Source organism: Dendropsophus ebraccatus, chromosome 7 (assembly GCF_027789765.1).
Source record: "Dendropsophus ebraccatus isolate aDenEbr1 chromosome 7, aDenEbr1.pat, whole genome shotgun sequence".
Taxonomy (NCBI): domain Eukaryota; kingdom Metazoa; phylum Chordata; class Amphibia; order Anura; family Hylidae; genus Dendropsophus; species Dendropsophus ebraccatus.
The window spans coordinates 19550479-19576932 of NC_091460.1; the positions used below are offsets into that span (position 1 = coordinate 19550479).

Below are 26454 nucleotides of genomic sequence, written 5' to 3' on the forward strand. Positions count from 1 at the left end.
AGTATACACAGTATCACACACCGGGCTGAGATACATCTGAGTGTAAACAGTATCACACACCAGGCTGAGATACACCTGAGTGTACATAGTATCATACACCGGGCTGAGATACACCTGAGGGTACACAGTATCATACACCGGGCTGAGATACACCTGAGTGTACCCAGTATCACACACTAGGCTGAGATACACCTGGGTGTACACAGTATCATACACCGGGCTGAAATACACCTGAGTGTATATAGTATCATACACCGGGCTGAGATACACCTGAGTGTGCACAGTATCACACACCGGGCTGAGATACATCTGAGTGTACACAGTATCACACACCGGGCTGAGATACATCTGAGTGTACACAGTATCACACACCGGGCTGAGATACATCTGAGTGTACACAGTATCATACACCGGGCTGAGATACACCTGAGTGTACATAGTATCATACACCGGGCTGAGATACACCTGAGTGTGCACAGTATCACACACCGGGCTGAGATACACCTGAGTGTGCACAGTATCACACACCGGGCTGAGATACATCTGAGTGTACACAGTATCACACACCGGGCTGAGATACATCTGAGTGTACACAGTATCACACACCGGGCTGAGATACACCTGAGTGTACACAGTATCACACACCGGGCTGAGATACATCTGAGTGTACACAGTATCACACACCAGGCTGAGATACACCTGAGTGTACCCAGTATCACACACCAGGCTGAGATACACCTGAGTGTACACAGTATCACACACCGGGCTGAGATACACATGAGTGTATACAGTATCACACACCGGGCTGAGATACACCTGAGTGTACACAGTATCATACACCGGGCTGAGATACACCTAAGTGTACACAGTATCATACACCGGGCTGAGATACACCTGAGTGTACACAGTATCACACACCGGTCTGAGATACATCTGAGTGTACACAGTATCATACACCGGGCTGAGATACACCTGAGTGTACACAGTATCACACACCGGGCTGAGATACATCTGAGTGTACACAGTATCACACACCAGGCTTAGATACACCTGAGTGTACACAGTATCACACACCGGGCTGAGATACACATGAGTGTACACAGTATCACACACCGGGCTGAGATACATCTGAGTGTAAACAGTATCACACACCAGGCTGAGATACACCTGAGTGTACATAGTATCATACACCGGGCTGAGATACACCTGAGGGTACATAGTATCATACACCGGGCTGAGATACACCTGAGGGTACACAGTATCACACATCAGGCTGAGATACACACGCACATAGTATCACACAACATGCTGACATACACCAGCACATAGTATCACACACCAGGCTTAGATACACCAGCACATAGTATCACACCAGGCTGAGATACACCAGCACATAGTATCACACACCAGACTTAGATACACCAGCACATAGTATCACACCAGGCTGAGATACACCAGCGCACAGTATCACACATCAGGCTGGACAGGTGCTGGGACTAGCTCTACATACCGAATCTATAGTGTCACACAGACTTTCCCCTGAAGCAGAACTCGTGCAGCAGCTGTCTGCCTTACAGCATAGTAGTCAGCAACAACAGCGGGCCGGATACCAGCACCTACACCGGGGCAGGGAGCATAGTCACACACTGCACTGCTATACTCACACAACACACCGCCATAGTCACACACTGCACCGCCATAGTCACACACTGCACCGCCATAGTCACACAACACACCGCCATAGTCACACACTGCACTGCCATAGTCACACACAGCACTGCCATAGTCATACACTGCACCGCCATAGTCACACACTGCACCGCCATAGTCACACACTGCACCGCCATAGTCACACACTGCACCGCCATAGTCACACACTGCACCGCCATAGTCACACACAGCACCGCCATAGTCACACACTGCACCGCCATAGTCACACACTGCACCGCCATAGTCACACACTGCACCGCCATAGTCACACACTGCACTGCCATAGTCACACACTGCACCGCCATAGTCACACACTGCACCGCCATAGTCACACACCGCACCGCCATAGTCACACACTGCACCGCCATAGTCACACACTGCACCGCCATAGTCACACACCGCACTGCCATAGTCACACACTGCACCGCCATAGTCACACACTGCACCGTCATAGTCACACACCGCACTGCCATAGTCACACACTGCACCGCCATAGTCACACACTGCACCGTCATAGTCACACACCGCACTGCCATAGTCACACACTGCACCGCCATAGTCACACACTGCACCGTCATAGTCACACACCGCACTGCCATAGTCACACACTGCACTGCCATAGTCACACACTGCACCGCCATAGTCACACACTGCACTGCCATAGCCACACACTGCACTGCCATAGTCACACCGCACTGCCATAGCCACACACTGCACCGTCATAGCCACACACTGCACTGCCATAGCCACACACTGCACTGCCATAGCCACACACCGCACTGCCATAGCCACACACTGCACAGCCATAGTCACACACCGCACTGCCATAGTCACACACTGCACCGCCATAGTCACACACTGCACCGCCATAGTCACACACCGCACTGCCATAGTCACACACTGCACTGCCATAGCCACACACTGCACAGCCATAGTCACACACCGCACTGCCATAGTCACACACTGCACCGCCATAGTCACACACTGCACCGCCATAGTCACACACCGCACTGCCATAGTCACACACTGCACCGCCATAGTCACACACTGCACCGTCATAGTCACACACCGCACTGCCATAGTCACACACTGCACCGCCATAGTCACACACTGCACCGTCATAGTCACACACCGCACTGCCATAGTCACACACTGCACCGCCATAGTCACACACTGCACCGTCATAGTCACACACCGCACTGCCATAGTCACACACTGCACCGCCATAGTCACACACTGCACCGTCATAGCCACACACTGCACTGCCATAGCCACACACTGCACTGCCATAGTCACACACTGCAGATTTGCTTTCCACCCAAAGAATTGACATGTCAATTCTTTGGGCAGATTCTGCTAGAGGAATCCTATAGAAGTCAATGGGGCTGCTCAAATTCTGCTTCTGGCAGAATAGGTAAAAAATTTCAAGCAGAAAACTTTCCTCTTCAATTCCTCGTCTATTCCTCAGTGTGAACCCATCCAAAAGTAGAATTGGCTCAGTTGCCCCTAGCAACCAGAATCTGTGAGGAATGAAAGGTGGAATCTGATTGGTTGCTAGGGGCAACTGGGCCAATTCTACTTTACACCAGTTTGATAAATCTCTCCCATTGTTACCATCATAAGAGAGAATATTTCCCTGGTGTAGCAGAAGCGTGATCACTGTACAGCCACATGGTGGCGCTACAGAGCAGGCGTTGTAGTTTATATTGTGACCTCTTGTATTTATTGCAGCAAAGTTGTAAATTCTCTCCCCCTCCCTCTTTTCTCTCTCACTCTCTCTTTCATCAGCCTCTTCTCTCCATCTCCTTTCTCTTTTTCCCCCCTTCTCTCTTTCCACAGTCTTTTCTTTCTCCATCCTCTCTTCTCTATCTCCTTTCTCTCCCCCCTCTCTCCTTCCTCAGTCTCCTCTCTCCTCCATCTCCTTCCCCCCCCCTCTCTCCTTCCTCAGTCTCCTCTCTCCTCCATCTCCTTTCCCCCCCCCCTCTCCTTCCTCAGTCTCCTCTCTCCTCCATCTCCTTTCTCTCCTCTCTCCCTCCCTCTCTCTTTCCTCAGTCTCCTCTCTCCCTCCCTCTCTTTCCTCAGTCTCCTCTCTCCTCCATCTCCTTTCTCCCCTCTCCCCCTCTCTCCTTCCTCAGTCTCCTCTCTCCTCCATCTCCTTTCCTCTCCCCCCCTCCCTCTCTCTTTCCTCAGTCTCCTCTCTCCTCCATCTCCTTTCTCTCCTTTCCTCTCCCCCCCTCCCTCTCTCTTTCCTCAGTCTCCTCTCTCCTCCATCTCCTTTCTCTCCTCTCCCCCTCTCTCTTTCCTTGGTCTCCTCTCTCCTCCATATCCTTTCTCTCCTCCCCCCCTCTCTCTTTCCTTGGTCTCCTCTCTCCTCCATATCCTTTCTCTCCTCCCCCCCTCTCTCTTTCCTTGGTCTCCTCTCTCCTCCATCTCCTTTCTCTCCTCTCCCCCTCTCTCTTTCCTCAGTCTCCTCTCTCCTCCATCTCCTTTCTGCCCCCCCCTCTCTTTCCTCAGTCTCCTCTCTCCTCCATCTCCTTTCTCTCCTCTCCCCATCCTCTCTTTCCTCAGTCTCCTCTCTCCCCCATCTCCTTTCTCTCCTCCATCTCCTCTCTCCCTCCCTCTCTCTTTCCTCAGTCTCCTCTCTCTTTCCTCAGTCTCCTTTCTCCCTCCCTCTTTCCTCAGTCTCCTCTCCCCCCCCCTCTCTCTTTCCTCAGTCTCCTCTCTCCTCCATCTCCTTTCTCTCCTCTCCCCCCCCCTCTCTTTCCTTAGTCTCCTCTCTCCTCCTCTCCCTCCCTCTCTCTTTCCTCAGTCTCCTCTCTCCTCCTCTCCCTCCCTCTCTCTTTCCTCAGTCTCCTCTCTCCTCCTCTCCCTCCCTCTCTCTTTCCTCAGTCTCCTCTCTCCTCCATCTCCCTCCCTCCCTCTCTCCTTCCTCAGTCTCCTCTCTCCTCCATCTCCTTCCCCCCCCCCCTCTCTCCTTCCTCAGTCTCCTCTCTCCTCCATCTCCTTTCTCCCCCCCCCCCCTCTCTCCTTCCTCGGTCTCCTTTCTCCTCCATCTCCTTTCTCTCCTCTCCCCCCCCCCTCTCTCTTTCCTCAGTCTCCTCTCTCCCTCCCTCTCTCTTTCCTCAGTCTCCTTTCTCCCTCCCTCTTTCCTCAGTCTCCTCCATCTCCTTTCTCTCCTCTCCCCCTCTCTCCTTTCTCAGTGTCCTCTCTCCTCCATCTCCTTTCTCTCCTCTCTCCCTCCCTCTCTTTCCTCAGTCTCCTCTTTCCTCCATCTCCTTTCTCTCCTCTCCCCCTCTCTCTTTCCTCAGTGTCCTCTCTCCTCCATCTCCTTTCTCTCCTCTCTCCCTCCCTCTCTTTCCTCAGTCTCCTCTCTCCTCCATCTCCTTTCTCTCCTCTCCCCCTCTCTCTTTCCTCAGTCTCCTTTCTCCCTCCCTCTTTCCTCAGTCTCTTCTCCCTCCCTCCCTCTCTCTTTCCTCAGTCTCCTCTCTCCTCAGTTTCCTCTCTCCCTCCCTCTCTTTCCTCAGTCTCCTCTCTCCCTCTCTCTCTCTTTCCTCAGTCTCCTTTCTCCCTCCCTCTTTCCTCAGTCTCTTCTCCCTCCCTCCCTCCCTCTCTCTTTCCTCAGTCTCCTCTCTCCTCAGTTTCCTCTCTCCCTCCCTCTCTTTCCTCAGTCTCCTCTCTCCCTCTCTCTCTCTTTCCTCAGTCTCTTCTCCCTCCCTCCCTCTCTCCTTCCTCAGTCTCCTCTCTCCTCCATCTCCTTTCTCCCTCCCTCTTTCCTAAGTCTCCTCTCTCCTCCATCTCCTTTCTCCCTCCCTCTTTCCTAAGTCTCCTCTCTCCTCCATCTCCTCTCCCCCCCTCTCTCTTTCCTCAGTCTCCTCTCTCCTCCATCTCCTCTCTCCCTCCCTCCCTCTTTCCTCAGTCTCCTCTCTCCTCCATCTCCTTTCTCCCTCCCTCTTTCCTCAGTCTCCTCTCTCCTCCATCTCCTTTCTCTCCTCTCCCTCCCTCTCTTTCCTCAGTCTCCTCTCTCCCTCTCTCTCTCTTTCCTCAGTCTCTTCTCCCTACCTCCCTCCCTCTTTCCTAAGTCTCCTCTCTCCTCCATCTCCTCTCCCCCCCCCTCTCTCTTTCCTCAGTCTCCTCTCTCCTCCATCTCCTTTCTCCCTCCCTCTTTCCTCAGTCTCCTCCATCTCCTCTCCTCTCCCCCCCCCTCCCTCTCTCTTTCCTCAGTCTCCTCTCTCCTCCATCTCCTCTCCTCTCTCCTCCATCTCCTCTCCTCTCTCCTCCATCTCCTTTCTCCCTCTCTCTTTCCTCAGTCTCCTCTCTCCTCCATCTCCTTTCTCCCTCCCTCTTTCCTCAGTCTCCTCTCTCCTCCATCTCCTTTCTCTCCTCTCCCCTTAGGTCTTATCCATCCTGTGTGTCCTGCAGGTGATGGGGATACAGCAGCAGGTTACAGCTGTCTGACTACTTTTATAGTCTGCTTTGGAGTCTGATTCCTTCCTATTACACACATATATCTGACAGATTATTGGAGCCAAAGCCAGGAACAGACTATAAACAGAGAACAGGTAACAGCGGAAAGACTGAGATTTCTCCTCTTCCCCTTCCTGGCTTTGGCTGCAGATATCTCTCTGTGTGATAGGATCTGGTCTGGGCTCTGATTTGTGGTATTATCTGAGATGTGATTACTTTTAGGGGCTTCATACTGATTTTTCACGCTATTTTAGGGATGTACTGCCCCCTGGCGTTACCACAGCAACCTGGCCGTATAATCCCCAGCTCCGGTATATAAGCCGCGCTCTGATTGGCTGCTCTGCTACCTTCCTCCCAGTATTAGTTCTTCTGCCATGCAGTACAGCCTTATTAGCATACACCGGCAGGGGGCGGAGCCACAATATAAATAATCACTGGTAGGGGCGTGGCTTCAGCTGTGATCTCCAACAGGAGGCGGGGCCGCAGTCTAAGTGATCTCCTCGCAGGGGGCGGGGCCTTAGTGATGGGACTGGGGCGTGCAGAGTGTGCGATCAGTGACAGGGGGCGTGGCCACAGTCTATGTGATCTCCGTGATGGGTCTGGGGCGCGCAGTGTGTGTGGTCACCGGGGCTTCCCGGGGGTTCGGGCTGGCCGTGTGCCGGGAGATGGCCGCTCGGGTGTCCCCGGGGTCTGCGCTGCTGCTGGTGGCCCGCTCCGAGGAGACGCTGCGGCGGGAGGCGGAGGGGCTGGCGGAGCGCTGTCCGGGGCTCGGGGTCCGCTGGGTGGCCGCAGATCTGAGCACGGAGGACGGGCTGAGGAGGACGGTGACCGCGGCCGAGGAGATGGGGGAGGAGCGGGGAGCCGAGACCCTGATCATCATCAACAACGCCGGTACCGGGGCTCACCTGTGTGTAACGGGTGTGATGTGTATATACCGGGAGGGGGTCATGTGTATATACTGGGGGGGGGGTCATGTGTATATACCGGGGGGGGGGGGTCATGTGTATATACCGGGGGGGGGTCATGTGTATATACCGGGGGGAGTTATGTGTATATACCGGGGGGGGGGTCATGTGTATATACCGTGGGGGGGGGGGGTCATGTGTATATACCGTGGGGGGGGGGGGGGGTCATGTGTATATACCGTGGGGGGGGGGGGGGGTCATGTGTATATACCGTGGGGGGGGGTCATGTGTATATACCGTGGGGGGGGGGTCATGTGTATATACCGGGGGGGGGGGGGTCATGTGTATATACCGGGGGGGGGGGGGTCATGTGTATATACCGGGGGGGGGGGGGGGGGGGGTCATGTGTATATACCGGGGGGGGGGGGGGGGGGGGTCATGTGTATATACCGGGGGGGGGGGGGGCGGGGTCATGTGTATATACCGGGGGGGGGGGGGGGGGGGGGTCATGTGTATATACCGGGGGGGGGGGGGGCGGGGTCATGTGTATATACCGGGGGGGGGGGGGGGCGGGGTCATGTGTATATACCGGGGGGGGGGGGGGGCGGGGTCATGTGTATATACCGGGGGGGGGGGGGCGGGGTCATGTGTATATACCGGGGGGGGGGGTCATGTGTATATACCGGGGGGGTCATGTGTATAACCTGTATATACCGAGGGGTCATGTGGATACACCGGGGGTCATGTGTATAACCTGTATATACCGGCGGGTCATGTGTATAACCTGTATATACCGGGGGGTCATGTGGACACACCGGGGGTCATGTGTATAACCTGTATATACCGGGGGGCCATGTGGATATACCGGGGGGCCATGTGGATACATCGGGGGTCAGTACATTGGAGGGGACAGTGGTACAGTACATTAGGGAGGACAGTGGCACAGTACATTAGGGAGGACAGTGGCACAGTACATTAGGGGGGACAGTGGTACAGTACATTAGAGGGGGGCAGTGGTACAGTACATTAGAGGGGGCAGGGGTACAGTACATTAGAGAGGACAGTGGTACAGTACATTAGAGGGGACAGTGGTACAGTACATTAGAGGGGACAGTGGTACGGTACATTAGAGGGGACAGTGGTACGGTACATTAGAGGGGACAGTGGTACAATACATTAGAGGACAGTGGCGTGGTACATTAGAGGGGGCAGTGGCGCGGTACATTAGAGGGGGCAGTGGCGCGGTACATTAGAGGGGGCAGTGGCGCGGTACATTAGAGGGGGCAGTGGCTCGGTACATTAGAGAGGGGCAGTGGCTCGGTACATTAGAGAGGGACAGTGGCGCAGTACATTAGAGGGGACAGTGGCACAGTACATTAGAGAGGACAGTGGTACAGTACATTAGAGAGGACAGTGGTACAGTACATTAGAGAGGACAGTGGTACAGTACATTAGAGGGGAGCAGTGGTACAGTACATTAGAGAGGGGCAGTGGCTCAGTACATTAGAGGACAGTGGTACAGTACATTAGAGGGGAGGACAGCGGCACAGTACATTAGAGGGGACAGTGGTACAGTACATTAGAGGGGACAGTGGCACAGTACATTAGAGGGGACAGTGGCACAGTACATTAGAGGGGAGCAGTGGCACAGTACATTAGAGGGGGCAGTGGCACAGTACATTAGAGGGGGCAGTGGTACAGTACATTAGAGGGGACAGTGGTACAGTACATTAGAGGGGACAGTGGTACAGTACATTAGAGAGGGCAGTGGTACAGTACATTAGAGGGGGCAGTGGTACAGTACATTAGAGGGGACAGTGGTACAGTACATTAGAGGGGACAGTGGTACAGTACATTAGAGGGGACAGTGGTACAGTACATTAGAGGGGGACAGTGGTACAGTACATTAGAGAGGGCAGTGGCGCAGTACATTAGAGGGGAGCAGTGGCGCAGTACATTAGAGAGGGTGACCCCTATAACTTCACCACTAGTTCCAGTACCTTGCTGTGGACGGCAGTGGTGGTCCTTATCACACACTCCCCCTCTCTATCACATGTGGTGGAGCCCCACTTTAAGCCTGTGTTTCTTCTCTCCCCGCAGGGTCTCTGGGAGACATCAGTAAGGAGTTCTGTGACCTGACAGATATGGGGGAGGTGAGCCGCTACCTGTGCCTCAATGTGTCCTCCGCCCTGTGCCTCACCTCCTCCCTGCTGAGGAGCTTCCCGGGGCGGCCGGGGCTGCAGCGTCTTGTGGTCAATGTGTCCTCTCTGGCCGCCATCAAGCCCTTTAAGTCCTGGACGCTGTACTGTGCCGGCAAAGCAGCGAGGGAGATGATGTTCAGAGTCCTGGCCGAGGAGGAAGAGGATGTGCGGGTGCTCAGCTATGGACCAGGTAGTAGACCCCTCTATTCAGGGTGCTGGGGGGACCCCTCTATTCTGTTATCTGGCAGTGCTCCCTATTCTGTCTATTGTCCTCTGTTATCAGCCGGTGTGTGGGTGGGGGGGGGGGTGATTGTAGGCAGGTGAGTGAAGTCTATTGTTCTCTGCTATCAGCTGGTGCAGTGTGTAGGGGTTGATGGTATGCCAGTGAGTGCAGTCTATTGTTCTCTGTTATCTGCTGGTGTAGTGGGGATGATTGTAGGCAGGTGAGTGTAGTCCACTGTTCTTTGTGCAGGTGCTTAGCTATAGACCAGGTAGTAGACCCCTCTATTCAGGCTTCGGAGGTGCTGGGGGGACCCCTTTATTCTGTTATCTGCCAGTGCTTCCTATTGCTCTCTGCTATAATCTGGTGTGTGGGGGGGGTGGGGGTGATTGTAGTCAGGTAAGTGCAGACTATTATGCTGCATTTACACAAAACTATAATTGGCCCGATCGTACGATTAACGATGTCGGAGTAACGTTTTCTTTTTTTTTTTCAGAACTATCAGCGTTTAGACGGTACGATATATCGTATGGAAATTCGTTTTGCGATTGCTTAAGCCTATCTCTCACATTGGTTAAATCGGCAAATGACATGCAAATTTTTTGCGAACGACGATTTCTCGCTCGTTGTTCGATCGTTAGCTGAGTTTACACGTATGATTATCATTCCCATCTGATCGTTATCTATCAGGTTTTGCACGATTATCGTTCCGTGTAAACGCAGCATTATTCTGGGGGGAGGGGGGATTGTAGGCAGCGGCAGGTGAGTGCAGTGTATTCTGTTATCAGCCAGTGATTGTAGTCAGGTGAGTGCAAACTATTATTCTGTGTTATCAGCCGTGGGGGAGGGGGGATTTTAGGCAGGTGAGTGCAGTCTATTGTTCTCTGTGATCAGTCGTGGGGGCGGGGGATAGTAGGCAGGTGAGTACAGTCTTTAATTCTCTGTTATCAGCCAGTGAAGTCTGTCAGATAACGCTGCCCCTCTGGTCTCATGGTGTCGTCCACCAGGTGGTCAGAGTCCATCTTGATGCACAAACATATTGCGACACCCGTTTGGGTCACTGGCAGTGGAGTGAGAGGGACATTATAAGGAGGGTGGGGTGTCCTGGCACGTAGTAACCCTTTCACTGATGAAATTGTTCCCGCTACTAGAACATCAGGGTTAGGGCCCTATTCCACAGTAACTATAATCGGCCGGATCTGCCCGATTCGGCCGATTATCGTTCGGTGAAATAGAGAGACGGATCAGCCGATGATACTATCATCGGCTGAGCGTTCATTTAGGGTCAGACCTAAAATCATTGTTCCCCCACCGCGCATCACTACGGTTGAATAGCGGTGCGCGGCGGGCGACCGACGATTTAACAAGCAGCAGCATCATACATTACCCGTCCAGGCTTCTTCTCCGCGCTGTCTTCATCCCCGGGTCCTGCGCGCTCTATCTTCAGAATGGCTGGTCAGCTGACGGAGCGCTCAGCCAATCACAGGCCGGGACCACCGCGGCCTGTGATTGGCTGAGTGTGGCCTGTCAGCTGACCAGCTATTCTGAAGATAGAGCGCGCGGGACCCAGGGAGGAAGAAGCCTGAGAAGCGTGGAGAAGAAGCCTGGACAGGTAATGTATGCTGGTTTGGCCAAATTATATACTAACTTCTGATGTTGGTTTTAAATGTAGCTGAATAAGCTTTCGTGTCAGCCATGGGTGCGATGTGCAGCCATTTCTGTCTTTTTGGCTTGTGCATAATGTATGCTGCAAGGGCTGCAAGGACATCGGTAACTATGTCCCTGCAGCCCTCGCTCAACGATCATCGGGCCGTTGAATAGGCCCAGTAAATCTAGCAGATCGCCGCTGGTTTACATCGTTGATCGGGCCCTCCTCGGCCCGTGGAATAGGACCCTTAGAGTCCTATTACACCAGATGACTATCGGCCGCACTTGACTGATCACCGGCCGATAATCGTTTAGGTCATGTTGAAAGGCAGCGATCAGGCGGCATGCACAATGTCACCGGTAAGCGAGCCCTGAGCTGACAAGACAGTGCTCGCTTCCTCCTGATACAAAAAGTCTTCTATGTTTGAGGCAGGGTTAATATCCCCCATCAGCGCCCCCAGGTGTTGGTACACAGAACTGAAGGGAGATCTGACACTATGGCCGCCTTGTGTGTTGCAGGTCCTATGGACACAGAGATGCAGGAGCAGGTGAGGACTCAGACGGCGGATGCTGAGCTACGGCTGCTGTTTGTTAACATGAAGAATGAAGGAAAGTTAGTAGACGCTGCGGTGTCCGCCCGGAAGATGCTGGATGTTATAGAGAGTGACACCTACAAATCTGGAGACCACGTGGATTTTTATGACTCCTAATAACCTCTTACACCCCCATATTACTTATAATGACCAGTATCGGGGGTTCCTATAATCCATATAGGAATCCAAGTGATGTCTCGTAGTGCAATAGATCTCCGTGATGAAGGCCTTAAAGGGAACGCTCACCTCCCCGGGTGCAGCCATGGGGGCATTCTTACCCCTACAGCTTTAATAGTGTGAATTCTGATTTTTATTTTCATATAATTTATAAATCCATCAACGTCCAGTTTCGTCCTCGTTGTGTTGTACTGAGTTGCCGTGATGCCTGGACTAGCTACACCTCCTGGGTTATATAGTGTGAGCCCGTCCATCACTGCCCATGTGACCTGGAGGTGACTGTAAGGGGTTAATGTGTTTTACATTATGTGCTGCTTCATTATATTAGCTGTGTCATGTGATCACATGATCACATTATCCCCCCGTCCTGGATGTGCTGTACTGTACATCCTGGATCCGTCTCTCCAGATTACATTACTATCATCATCTATCAGATCATTCTCCTCTGTACCCTCCCTCCTCTCTATGCCCCCATCTACACACTACTGCCAAAGAGATCATTGCTGTCCTAAGGGAACAGGGGAGCAGTGATATAGTAGAGGAGTCCAAGAAGCTATTCACCTCCCCTTACACTTCCTGCAAATATTTTAGTGTCCTATGAGATGCAGCTTCACATTGCAGTCACATATCTGTAGGTGTAAAGCCCGTGCTTTATTTCATGCAATGTTTCAACTGTAAAAAAAAAAAAAAAAAAAAACTTCCTCACATGTGAAAGAAAGCATGGGGAATTACATATACCAATGTGCTGCCTGTGATTGCTTTTTAGACTCTTATGCAGCGAACTTGTTGAAGCGTGCGCCCCATATTGTTGTTTTCTATCTATCTAGAGTTGTTGATGTTGTTGGAATTGCTAGCAGCTTCATCTTTCTGCCTCCTGATGGGGAGGAACTTATCACAAGATAAGTCAGACTGAAGCTGCATCTTTTGTGATACTTTATATGGGAGTTACATGTTAGACAACCTATGCCACAAATCAGTCTCAAGGAGATTGTCTGAAGCTGCATCTCATAGGAATACACAGACTAAAGAGTGGCCAACAGGACAGAAGATCTATGCTGCTGATCCTTTACAAGAGACAGCCTGAAGCTTCATCTCGTAGGAATACACAGACTATAGTGTGGCCGACAAGACAGAAGATCTAATCTGCAGATTCTTTACAAGAAACAGGGTGAGGCTGCATCTAATAGCAATACACAGACTATAGTGTTGGTGACAGGACAGAAGATCTATGATGCTGATCCTTTACAAGAGACAGCCTGAAGCTTCATCTCGTAGGAATACACAGACTATAGTGTGGCCGACAAGACAGAAGGTCTGTGCTGCAGATCCTTTACAAGAAACAATGTGAAGCTGCATCTAATTGCAATACACAGACTATAGTGTTGGCGACAGGACAGAAGATCTATGCTGCTGATTCTTTACAAGAGACAGCCTGAAGCTGCATCTCATAGGCTTTTTTTTCCCAGAGACCGCGCTTCTCTTGCCCTCAGGTTTGTGTGGTATTGCAGATTAGTTTCAGCAAAGTGAAGGGGGCTGAGTTGTAATACCGCAAACAAAAGGACGCTGGTTGACCTCAGGGAGATCAACCAAAACACAGCAGAGACACCATCATGTGTCTCAACGTCAGTGTGTTCTAGAACATTGCCCCCTGGGAAATCAAATATGCAAAAGAACACTGCAGAGACACCATCACATGTCTCGACGACCGTTAACTAGCCAGACCTTCCTCCAGGTAGGAACAACCAAGCCAAGGAATGTCTCCAATCAAGGAAACCACCAAAGCAAGGTATCCATCCACCGACAGCTGTTTCGGGGTATTTGCCCCTCATCAGTGTGGAGTAGGTTTCTTGCTAGTGGGAGCAATGCCTAGTAAGTGCATGCAAAAGGACGTTGGTTAAACTCAGGGAGATCAACCAAAACACCACAGAGACCATCACGTGTCTCAACGTCATTGTATTCTAGAACATTGCCCCCTGCGGTGTTTTGGTTTATCTCCCTGAGGTCAACCAGCGTCCTTTTGCATGCACTTACTAGGCATTGCTCCCACTAGCCAGAAACCTACTCCACACTGATGAGGGGCAAATACCCCAAAACAGCTGTCGGTGGATGGATACCTTGCTTTGGTGGTTTCCTTGATTGGAGACATTCCTTGGCTTGGTTGTTCCTTCCCGGAGGAAGGTCTGGCTAGCTTACTGACGTAGAGACATGATGGTGTCTCTGCAGTGTTCTTTTGTAATATCACAAACAATCTGAGGACCTGAGTGCTGCTGTCTTTTTCTAAACCTGAGGAACTCCTTTAACAAACATATTAAAGTGAATGTACCAGTTGAATTTGCATAATAAGCTTTCCATGCCACCTTATGGCCACTGCTGTGCTGATTCTCCTGGTGTGCTTTTTTTTTTCCAATCGTCCGCCTGATATCTTCTCCACCCCCCCAAGTGACGTGAGCCTCCTCTGTTATCTCAGCCCTGCCTTCCTTATCACGTCCAACCTGTTCATCTCGAGCAGTTATACAGCAGAAGGAGCTGAGTAGATTGATATGTTAAAGATATATAATTTGTAATCTATAGATTGATATCTCTGCTGTTTCCATGCTAAAGAGTCCAGTCCATTGAGTGACTCCGCCCACTGGACACCTTACCACAGAATGATCAGGGATGTCAATCCACATGTTCCAAGTTATACTGAATCTTTTCCCACAAAGTTATATATCAATCTGCTCAGCTCTTCCTGCTCTATAACATGATGCCAATAGATTACATAGTCTCGGTAACAGGTTCCTTTTAATGTGCAGATTGACTTTTTCCCTTTAGCTCTAACATCTGTAGTGAACCATAGTGGTTTTTTCTTCCTTTTACTTTTGCCAGTATCTAGTACATATAGGGGGAGATTTATCAAACATGGGAGTAAAGTGAAACTGGCTCAGTTGCCCCTAGCAACCAATCAGATTCCACCTTTCATTTTCCAAAGAGTCTGTGGGGAATGAAAGGTGGAATCTGATTGGTTGCTAGGGGCAACTGAGCCAGTTTCACTTTACACCATGTCTGATAAATCTCCCCCATAGTCTAGTTGCCTTTAATGTGACTGACATGTAGCCGCCCCCAAACTGCTGGTGCCACATTGTCCTGCTTTTATTTCTACAGCATGGCGAGGAGTCAATGGGGCGGGTCCTAAAGCATCCGTTTCCCAGGCCTGCAGCGCCTCTCTCCGCTTCCATCCAGTCCAGAGGTGAGATGAAAATGCAAAGAGGCGCTGCGGGCCTGGGGCACGGATGCTTTAGGACCCGCCCCATTGACTCCTCGCCATGCTGTAGAAATAAAACTACTTTTTCTCCAAAATATCGGGAGACAGGCCGACCTCGGAAGAGTTGCTTTCATATGATGTCTTTTAGTACTGCCCACTGAGTGCTGGTTCCCCATGCTTTATCCCACAATGGTCATTGGTTATTTAAATAATCCCATATTTTCTTAAAACCCGTTGTTATAAACTCCAAAACTTTGATTGGAGTATAGGGTGGAGTATATACAGGATGTAGTATAGGGGCAGTATAGGAGTATAGGGGGCAGTATAGGATGGAGTATAGGGTGCAACATAGGAGTGTAGGGGGGCAGTATAGGATGTAATATAGCAGTATAGGGGGCAGAATAGGATGTAGTATAGGAGGTATAGGGTGCATTATAGGATGTAAAGCAGTATAGGGGGCAGTATAGGATGGAGTATAGGAGGGCAGTATAGGATTATAGGGTGGAGTATAGTGTGTAGTATAGGAGGGCAGTATAGGATTATAGGGTGCAGTATAGGATGTAGTATAAGAGTATAGGATTATAGGGTGCAGTATAGGATTAGAGGGTGAAGTAGAGGGTGCAGTATAGGAGTAGAGGGTGAAGTATAGGGTGCAGTATAGGATTAGAGGGTCAGGAATAGGGTGCAGTATAGGATTAGAGAGTGGAGTATAGGGTGCAGTATATACAGGATGCAGTATAGGATGGAGTATAGGAGTATAGCATGTAGTATAGGAATATAGGGTGCAGTATATACATGATGTAGTATAGGATGCAGTATAGGGGTATAGGATGGAGTATAGGAGTATAGTGTGTAGTATAGGAATATAGGGGGCAGTATAGCATCATAGGGGGCAGTATAGGATGGAGTATAGGGTGCAGTATATACAGGATGTAGGATGGAGTATAGGAATATAGGGGGCAGTATCAGGTGCAGTATAGGAGTAGAGGGTGAAGTATAGGGTGCAGTATAGGAGTAGAGGGTGAAGTATAGGGTGCAGTATAGGATTAGAGGGTGAAGTATAGGGTGCAGTATAGGGTTAGAGGGTGAAGTATAGGGTGCAGTATAGGATTAGAGAGTGGAGTATAGGGTGCAGTATATACAGGATGGAGTATAGGAGTATAGCGTGTAGTATAGGAATATAGGGTGCAGTATATACATGATGTAGTATAGGATGCAGTATAGGGGTATAGGATGGAGTATAGTGTGTAGTATAGGAATATAGGGGGCAGTATAGGGGGGAGTATAGCATCATAGGGGGCAGTATATACAGGATGTAGGATGGAGTATAGGAATATAGGGGGCAGTATCAGGTGCAGTATAGGAGTATAGGGTGGAGTATAAGAGTGTAGGGGGAAGTATATCATTATAGGGTGCAGTATATACAGGATGTAGTATAGGGGGGCAGTATAGGAATATAGGGGGCAGTATAGGATGGAGTATAGGGGACAGTATAGGATGGAGTATAGGGGCAGTATAGGGTGCAGTATAGGAGTATAGGGGCAGTATAGGAGTATAGGGGGCAGTATAGGATGGAGTATAGGGTGCAGTATAGGATGGAGTATAGGGGACAGTATAGGGGACAGTATAGGAGTATAGGGGCAGTATATACAGGATGTAGTATAGGAGTATAGGGGGCAGTATATACAGGATGTAGTATAGGAGTATAGGGTGCAGTTTATACAGGATGTAGTATAGAAGTTTAGGGGGCAGTATAGGATTAGAAGGTGCAGTATATACAGGATGTAGGATGTAGTATAGGAATATAGGATGGAGTATAGGGTGCAGTATATACAGGATGTAGTATAGGGTGCAGTATAGGGCTATAGTGTGTAGTATAGGGGCAGTATATACGGGATGTAGTATAGGAATATAGGGTGGAGTATAGAGTGCAGTATAGGATGTAGGATGTAGTATAGGGTGCAGTATAGGGCTATAGTGTGTAGTATAGGGGGAGTATATACAGGATGTAGTATAGGATGTAGTATAGGGTGCAGTATAGGGCTATAGTGTGTAGTATAGGGGGCAGTATATACAGGATGTAGAATTGGTATAATATTGGCTGTTCTCCAATGATCAGGGGCACCTCCTGTTAGCAGGTTATACAGATCCGTCAGGGGGGCAGCAGTCACAGATCCCAGTACCCTGGGGTGGACGCCATCAGGACCCATCAGTACTTTATACGGGCAGATTCCTCTGCAGCCTCGGCCTCTGGAAACACTGGGGCTGAACCCGTATAACTGGCGGCAATGTCTGACTATCCGGTGATTGTGGAGATTCTGAGAACACTTGAGCAGCCGGCGGGATGTGACAGAGCTGTCATCACCTCACCTGTAGGGGGCAGTGTCTCCTCCAGGGCATGTACACCACATGGAGTCACAGATAATAGGCTCCTCAGTAGTTACTGTAGTGATGTCCGGCATGGAGTTCACCACCTGTGACAGTAATGATGTGTGTAGTCAGTGTATATAGCAGAAGCTCCTGAGATATCCACAGGTTCCTGACGATTGGGTCGCAGAGGTTCTTTGTGAGTTAGGATTATACCAGGATAATGGCGGAGCTCTGCAGATACTCCCATAATGCAATAGACTTAGTTGTCACTGACCAATCACTTGTACCTCACTACATCCATGTGCGGAGCCATAGCCTTCTCATCCTCCAGTGTATATGGTGTCAGGTCTGCTGTCCAGAAGGGGCCTAAACAGTGCAGACCTATAACCTGCCGCTCAGTGATGGGAGGTCTGATCTGGGGTCTGGTCACCTGTAGGTCCAGGTCTGGTAACCTGTAGGTCCTGGTCTGGGGTCTGGTCACCTGTAGGTCCTGATCTGGGGTCTGGTCACCTGTAGGTCCAGGTCTGGTTACCTGTAGGTCCTGGTCTGGGGTCTGGTTACCTGTGGGGCCTGGTCTGGGGTCTGGTTACCTGTAGGGCCTGGTCTGAGGTCTGGTTACCTGTAGGGCCTGGTCTGGGGTCTGGTTACCTGTAGGGCCTGGTCTGGGGTCTGGTTACCTGTAGGGCCTGGTCTGGGGTCTGGTTACCTGTAGGGCCTGGTCTGGGGTCTGGTCACCTGTAGGGCCTGGTCACCTGTAGGTCCAGGTCTAGGGTCTGGTTACCTGTAGTTATCGTCTGGGGTCTGGTTACCTGTGGGGCCTGATCTGGGGTCTGGTCACCTGTAGAACCTGGTCTGGTTACCTGTAGGGCCTGGTCTGGGGTCTGGTCACCTGTAGAACCTGGTCTGGGGTCTGATCACCTGTAGGGCCTGGTCACCTGTAGGTCCAGGTCTAGAATCTGGTTACCTGTAGTTATCGTCTGGGGTCTGGTTACCTGTGGGGCCTCATCTGGGGTCTGGTCACCTGTAGGTCCTGGTCTGGTAACCTGTAGGGCCTGGTCTGAGGTCTGGTCATCTGTAGGTCCAGGTCTGGTTACCTGTAGGTCCTGGTCTGGGGTCTGGTCACCTGTAGGGCCTGGTCTGGGGTCTGGTCACCTGTAGGGCCTGGTCTGGGGTCTGGTCACCTGTAGGGCCTGGTCTGGGCTCTGATCACCTGTAGAACCTGGTCTGGGGTCTGGTCACCTGTAGGGCCTGGTCTGGGGTCTGGTCACCTGTAGGGCCTGGTCTGGGGTCTGGTCACCTGTAGGGCCTGGTCTGGGGTCTGGTCACCTGTAGGGCCTGGTCTGGGGTCTGGTCACCTGTAGGGCCTGGTCTGGGATCTGGTTACCTGTAGAACCTGGTCTGGTTACCTGTAGGGCCTGGTCTGGGGTCTGGTTACCTGTAGGGTCTGATCTGGGGTCTGGTTACCTGTAGAACCTGGTCTGGTTACCTGTAGAACCTGGTCTGGTGTCTGGTCACCTGTAGGGTCTGATCTGGGGTCTGGTTACCTGTAGGGCCTGGTCTGGGGTCTGGTCACCTGTAGGGCCTGGTCTGGGGTCTGGTCACCTGTAGGGCCTGGTCTGGGGTCTGGACACCTGTAGGGCCTGGTCTGGGGTCTGGACACCTGTAGGGCCTGGTCTGGGGTCTGGACACCTGTAGGGCCTGGTCTGGGGTCTGGACACCTGTAGGGCCTGGTCTGGGGTCTGGACACCTGTAGGGCCTGGTCTGGGGTCTGGACACCTGTAGGGCCTGGTCTGGGGTCTGGACACCTGTAGGGCCTGGTCTGGGGTCTGGACACCTGTAGGGCCTGGTCTGGGGTCTGGTCACCTGTAGGGCCTGGTCTGGGGTCTCGTCACCTGTAGGGCGTGGTCTGGGGTCTGGACACCTGTAGGGCCTGGTCTGTTCACCTGTAGAGCCTGGTCTGGGGTCTGGTCACCTGTAGGGCCTGGTCTGGGGTCTGGTCACCTGTAGGGCCTGGTCTGGGGTCTGGTTACCTGTAGTACCTGGTCTGGTTACCTGTAGGGCCTGGTCTGGGGTCTGGTCACCTGTAGGGCCTGGTCTGGTTACCTGTAGGGCCTGGTCTGGGGTCTGGTTACCTGTAGTACCTGGTCTGGTTACCTGTAGGGCCTGGTCTGGTTACCTGTAGGGCCTGGTCTGGTTACCTGTAGGGCCTGGTCTGGGGTCTGGTCACCTGTAGGGCCTGGTCTGGGGTCTGGTCACCTGTAGGGCCTGGTCTGGGGTCTGGTTACCTGTAGTACCTGGTCTGGGGTCTGGTTACCTGTAGAACCTGGTCTGGTTACCTGTAGAACCTGGTCTTGGGTCTAGACACCTGTAGGGCCTGGTCTGGGGTCTGGTTACCTGTAGTACCTGGTCTGGGGTCTGGTTACCTGTAGAACCTGGTCTGGTTACCTGTAGAACCTGGTCTTGGGGCTAGACACCTGTAGGGCCTGGTTTGGGGTCTGGACACCTGTAGGGCCTGGTCTGGTTACCTGTAGGGCCTGGTCTGGGGTCTGGTCACCTGTAGGGCCTGGTCTGGGGTCTGGTCACCTGTAGGGCCTGGTCTGGTTACCTGTAGGTACCTGGTTACCTGGTCTGGTTGCCTGGTCTGGGATCTGGTTACCTGTAGTACCTGGTCTGGTTACCTGTAGAACCTGGTCTGGTTACCTGTAGAACCTAGTCTGGGGTCTGGACACCTGTAGGGCCTGGTCTGGTTACCTGTAGGACATAGTCTGGTTACCTGTAGAACCTGATCTGGGGTCTGGACACCTGTAGTACCTGGTCTGGTTACCTGTAGGACCTGGTCTGGTCACCTGTAGTACTTGGTCTGGTCACCTGTAGTACCTGGTCTGGTTACCTGTAGGGCCTGATCTGGGGTCTGGACACCTGTAGGGCCTGGTCTGGTTACCTGTAGGGCCTGGTCTGGTTACCTGTAGGGCCTGATCTGGGGTCTGGTCACCTGTAGTACCTGGTCTGGTTACCTGTAGGGCCTGGTGTGGATTATGTCAGGGATGTGCTGCCCTCTGGCGTTACCCTCAACAACTAATCAGTTGGCCGTACAATCCCTAACTCTACTATATAGGCGGCCCTCTGATTGGCTGCTCTGCTCCCTAGCGTACACCAGCAGGGGGCGGGGCCTTAGTGATGGGACTGAGGCGTGCAGAGTGTGCGATCAGTGATAGGGGGTGGGGCAGCAGTCTATGTACTCGCATGTAGGGGCGTGGCCGAAGTCTGTGATCGCCGGCAGGGGGCGTGACCGAAGTCTATGTGATCTCCTCGCAGGGGGCGGGGCCTTAGTGATGGGACTGGGGCGTGCAGAGTGTGCGATCAGTGACAGGGGGCGTGGCCGCAGTCTATGTGATCTCCCCGCAGGGGGCGGGGCCTTAGTGATGGGTCTGGGGCGCGCAGTGTGTGTGGTCACCGGGGCTTCCCGGGGGTTCGGGCTGGCCGTGTGCCGGGAGATGGCCGCTCGGGTGTCCCCGGGGTCTGCGCTGCTGCTGGTGGCCCGCTCCGAGGAGACGCTGCGGCGGGAGGCGGAGGGGCTGGCGGAGCGCTGTCCGGGGCTCGGGGTCCGCTGGGTGGCCGCAGATCTGAGCACGGAGGACGGGCTGAGGAGGACGGTGACCGCGGCCGAGGAGATGGGGGAGGAGCGGGGAGCCGAGACCCTGATCATCATCAACAACGCCGGTACCGGGGCTCACCTGTGTGTAACGGGTGTGATGTGTATATACCGGGGCTCACCTGTGTGTAACCTGTATATACCGGGTGCCATGTGTATACACCGGGGGGGGGGGGGTGTCATGTGTATAAACTGTATGTACCGGGTATACACAGGCTGTGTCCTCTCTAATGTACTGTACCACTGTCCCCTCTAATGTACTGTACCACTGCCCCCTCTAATGTACTGTACCACTGTCCCCTCTAATGTACTGTACCACTGTCCTCCTCTAATGTACTGTACCACTGCCCCCCTCTAATGTACTGTACCACTGTCCTCTCTAATGTACTGTACCACTGTCCTCTCTAATGTACTGTACCACTGTCCCCTCTAATGTACTGTACCACTGTCCCCCTTCTAATGTACTGTACCACTGTCCCCTCTAATGTACTGTACCACTGTCCCCTCTAATGTACTGTACCACTGCCCCCTCTAATGTACTGTACCACTGCCCCCCTCTAATGTACTGTACCACTGCCCCTCTAATGTACTGTACCACTGCCCTCTCTAATGTACTGTACCACTGTCCTCTCTAATGTACTGTACCACTGTCCCCTCTAATGTACTGTACCACTGTCCCCCTTCTAATGTACTGTGCCACTGTCCCCCTCTAATGTACTGTGCCACTGTCCCCCTCTAATGTACTGTACCACTGTCCCCCTCTAATGTACTGTACCACTGTCCCCCTCTAATGTACTGTACCACTGTCCCCCTCTAATGTACTGTACCACTGTCCCCCTCTAATGTACTGTACCACTGTCCTCTCTAATGTACTGTACCACTGTCCCCCTCTAATGTACTGTACCACTTTCCCCCTCTAATGTACTGTACCACTGTCCCCCTCTAATGTACTGTACCACTGTCCTCTCTAATGTACTGAGCCACTGCCCCCTCTAATGTACTGTGCCACTGCCCCCTCTAATGTACTGTGCCACTGCCCCCTCTAATGTACTGTACTGCTGCCCCCTCTAATCTACTGTACCGCTGCCCCCTCTAATGTACTGTACCACTGTCCCCTCTAATGTACTGTACCCCTGTCCCCCTCTAATGTACTGTACCCCTGTCCCCCTCTAATGTACTGTACCCCTGTCCCCCTCTAATGTACTGTACCCCTGTCCCCCTCTAATGTACTGTACCCCTGTCCACCTCTAATGTACTGTACCCCTGTCCCCCTCTAATGTACTGTACCCCTGTCCCCCTCTAATGTACTGTACCCCTGTCCCCCTCTAATGTACTGTACCCCTCTAATGTACTGTCCCCCTCTAATGTACTGTGCCACTGTCCCCCTCTAATGTACTGTGCCACTGTCCCCCTCTAATGTACTGTGCCACTGTCCCCCTCTAATGTACTGTGCCACTGTCCCCCTCTAATGTACTGTGCCACTGTCCCCCTCTAATGTACTGTGCCACTGGCCCCCCCTAATGTACTGTGCCACTGTCCCCCTCTAATGTACTGTGCCACTGTCCCCCCTAATGTACTGTGCCACTGTCCCCCCCTAATGTACTGTGCCACTGTCCCCCCCTAATGTACTGTGCCACTGTCCCCCTCTAATGTACTGTGCCACTGTCCCCCTCTAATGTACTGTGCCACTGTCCCCCTCTAATGTTCTGTGCCTCAATTACCTCTGTAATGGATGGTGTGTGTTTTGGTGGAGGGTGTCTCACACAAGGACGACCCAGTAGTATAGTACCTTAGAGGGGGACAGTGGTACAGTACATTAGAGGGGGACAGTGGCACAGTACATTAGAGGGGGACAGTGGCACAGTACATTAGAGGGGGACAGTGGCACAGTACATTAGAGGGGGACAGTGGCACAGTACATTAGAGGGGGGCAGTGGCACAGTACATTAGAGGGGGGCAGTGGCACAGTACATTAGAAGGGGGCAGTGGCACAGTACATTAGAGGGGGGCAGTGGCACAGTACATTAGAGGGGGGCAGTGGTACAGTACATTAGAGGGGACAGTGGTACAGTTCATTAGAGGGGACAGTGGTACAGTTCATTAGAGGGGACAGTGGTACAGTTCATTAGAGGGGACAGTGGTACAGTACATTAGAGGGGACAGTGGCACAGTACATTAGAGGGGACAGTGGCACAGTACATTAGAGGGGACAGTGGCACAGTACATTAGAGGGGACAGTGGCACAGTACATTAGAGGGGACAGTGGCACAGTACATTAGAGGGGACAGTGGCACAGTACATTAGAGGGGGCAGTGGCACAGTACATTAGAGGGGGCAGTGGCACAGTACATTAGAGGGGGCAGTGGCACAGTACATTAGAGGGGGCAGTGGCACAGTACATTAGAGGGGGCAGTGGCACAGTACATTAGAGGGGGCAGTGGTACAGTACATTAGGGGGGGCAGTGGTACAGTACATTAGGGGGGACAGTGGCACAGTACATTAGAGGGGGCAGTGGCTCAGTACATTAGAGGGGACAGTGGTACAGTACATTAGAGGGGACAGTGGTACAGTACATTAGAGAGGACAGTGGTACAGTACATTAGAGAGGACAGTGGTACAGTACATTAGAGAGGACAGTGGTACAGTACATTAGAGAGGACAGTGGTACAGTACATTAGAGAGAACAGTGGCACAGTACATTAGAGAGGACAGTGGCTCAGTACATTAGCGGGGAGCAGTACATTAGAGAGGGTGACCCCTATAACTTCACCACTAGTTCCAGTACCTTGCTGTGGACGGCAGTGGTGGTCCTATCACACACTCCCCCTCTCTATCACATGTGGTGGAGCCCCACTTTAAGCCTGTGTTTCTTCTCTCCCCGCAGGGTCTCTGGGAGACATCAGTAAGGAGTTCTGTGACCTGACAGATATGGGGGAGGTGAGCCGCTACCTGTGCCTCAATGTGTCCTCCGCCCTGTGCCTCACCTCCTCCCTGCTGAGGAGCTTCCCGGGGCGGCCGGGGCTGCAGCGTCTTGTGGTCAATGTGTCCTCTCTGGCCGCCATCAAGCCCTTTAAGTCCTGGACGCTGTACTGTGCCGGCAAAGCAGCGAGGGAGATGATGTTCAGAGTCCTGGCCGAGGAGGAAGAGGATGTGCGGGTGCTCAGCTATGGACCAGGTGAGTACAGTCTATTCTCTGTTATCAGCCGGTGCAGTGTGGGAGGGGAGTACAGTCTATTGTTCTCTTTTATCAGCCGGCGTAGGGTTGGGGAGGGTGATTGTAGGCAGGTGAGTACAGTCTATTCTGATATCTGACACTATGGCCGCCTTACATGTTGCAGGTCCTATGGACACAGAGATGCATGACCTGGTGAGCACCAGGGCGGCGGATGCTGAGCTACGGCTGCTGTATATTAACATGAAGAATGAAGGAAAGTTAGTAGACATTGAGGAGTCCACCAGGAAGATGCTGGACGTCATCCAGGCCGACACCTTTAAGTCCGGGGACCATGTTGATTTTTATGACTGTGTATGACCCGCCCAACCCCAACCCGCCCTCCCCCCTCCTTCTTATTTTTATATAATGTTTTATAAAGGTGTCTCCATCCAGTATCTTCATCTTTCTGTCGTTACTGTTCTGATTTTCCAGCCCTCTCACCACCAGCTGCAGATATATTCTATAGTGCATCCTATGAGATGCAGCTTCACATTCATCTACCCACCTTCTGCTTTTAAGAGCTGATGGGAAGAAACCTATTACAAGGAGACAGACCAAAGCTAATACTCTATAGCGTGAGTTACAAGACAGAACATTTCTGCCATGAATCTGTCACATGGAGATGCGCAGAAGCTGCATCACCTAGAAATACAGCAATCTATGCTGCATCTTACATACTCTGTAATAAGAGTTAGACAGTAGATTAGAAGATCAGTGCAGCCAATCAGTGGACTAGACTGAAGCTGCATTTCATAAGAATACACTGAGACTTCAAAGATCAGGGAAACAGAACTTTTGTGCTCTAACACTATTACTTGCTGCACTTAGGATTCAGCACAAGTCAGCACAAGCATACAGCACCCTTACCACACTGCTTACTAGTGGGACAGGGCTAAGGTGAAGGTGCTTGGAAGAAATAGGAAAGTCCCACTAATGAGTCCTGGCCTCCTGGCCAGGCCCTGGAAGAATACTGATGCTCTCTCTCTGAAAATACTCTGACTAAAATCTGGCTTTACCTCACACTATATCCCCCTAGGGGCTACCAGACTGGGCACGGAGGCTAAGAAGCTGCTCTGTGATAAGACATAGGAACACAAGAGAGGCACTGTGTGACACCAGATTGGTTCTCAGGCAGGAACACATACAGTGGCATAGATAATACAGTACATCAGATAATACTTGTTCACAGTTAACCCCTTTAATGGCTTTTCCCTCAGATGTGCAATAAAAACAGTGACACTAAGTGGTGGGAGTGCAAAGTAGCATCCTTCAGCCCAGAGTATATACTGTATATACAATCAGTAAGGACCTACACACCCGCTCTGGGACACCGCAGTACTGTGCTGCTTTATGTGTCCTCTATAACGCCTCCTCATATCCCCATGAACTGATCGCTGTCACCACTCTTGTTCACAACCCAGTGAGACGCCATATTCTTTATAGTCCATGATTGTGTACAGACACGCGCCGCGTTCCCCAGCATTAATCGTGTTAAGGCCTCATTCACATGTTCAGTGATTTTTCTGGGCCAGACCCCTTATTCCAGGATGGATTCCTTCTGGGGATGGTGCTGGGCATACATCCACCTCCAGATCATACCCTATCCTCCTGGGCAGATAATATGAGCGGCATGGTGCTGGGCATACATCCACCTCCAGCTCATACCCTATCCTCCTGGGCAGATAATATGAGGGGCATGGTGCTGGGCATACATCCACCTCCAGCTCATACCCTATCCCCCTGGGCAGATAATATGAGCGGTGCGGTGCTGGGCATACATCCACCTCCAGCTCATACCCTATCCTCCTGGGCAGATAATATGAGGGGCATGGTGCTGGGCATACACCCACCTCCAGCTCATACCCTATCCTCCTGGGCAGATAATATGAGGGGCATGGTGCTGGGCATACATCCACCTCCAGCTCATACCCTATCCCCCTGGGCAGATAATATGAGGGGGGACGGTGCTGGGTATACATCCACCTCCAGCTCATACCCTATCCTCCTGGGCAGATAATATAAGTGGCATGGTGCTGGGCATACACCCACCTCCAGC

At 52.0% G+C, this 26454-nt stretch overlaps 3 protein-coding genes across 5 annotated transcripts in view; 2 read left to right on the top strand and 1 right to left on the bottom strand.

Moving 5' to 3' along the window:
• Positions 1-6642, bottom strand: part of EXOC6B (exocyst complex component 6B) — a 133173-nt gene extending 126531 nt beyond the window's left edge. The window contains exon 1 of one of the 3 annotated variants that reach the window (XM_069977171.1): positions 6522-6642. The gene's annotated coding sequence lies outside the window, so the exon portion shown is untranslated. Of the gene's footprint in view, positions 1-6390; positions 6483-6521 lie in introns of those variants that run through there. The other 2 variants (XM_069977173.1, XM_069977172.1) reach the window with 2 other exon arrangements.
• Positions 6643-6776: 134 nt separating this feature from the next.
• LOC138796678 (sepiapterin reductase-like) lies at positions 6777-12095 on the top strand. Its single transcript, XM_069976308.1, has 3 exons — positions 6777-7065; positions 9180-9470; positions 11667-12095. The coding sequence occupies exons 1-3, from the start codon at positions 6840-6842 to the stop codon at positions 11855-11857; spliced, it is 708 nt and encodes a 235-aa protein (XP_069832409.1). The 5' UTR covers positions 6777-6839; the 3' UTR covers positions 11858-12095.
• An 8801-nt stretch (positions 12096-20896) lies between these two features.
• LOC138796679 (sepiapterin reductase-like) lies at positions 20897-24791 on the top strand. Its single transcript, XM_069976310.1, has 3 exons — positions 20897-21251; positions 24069-24359; positions 24523-24791. The coding sequence occupies exons 1-3, from the start codon at positions 20954-20956 to the stop codon at positions 24714-24716; spliced, it is 783 nt and encodes a 260-aa protein (XP_069832411.1). The 5' UTR covers positions 20897-20953; the 3' UTR covers positions 24717-24791.
• Positions 24792-26454: the final 1663 nt, after the last annotated feature.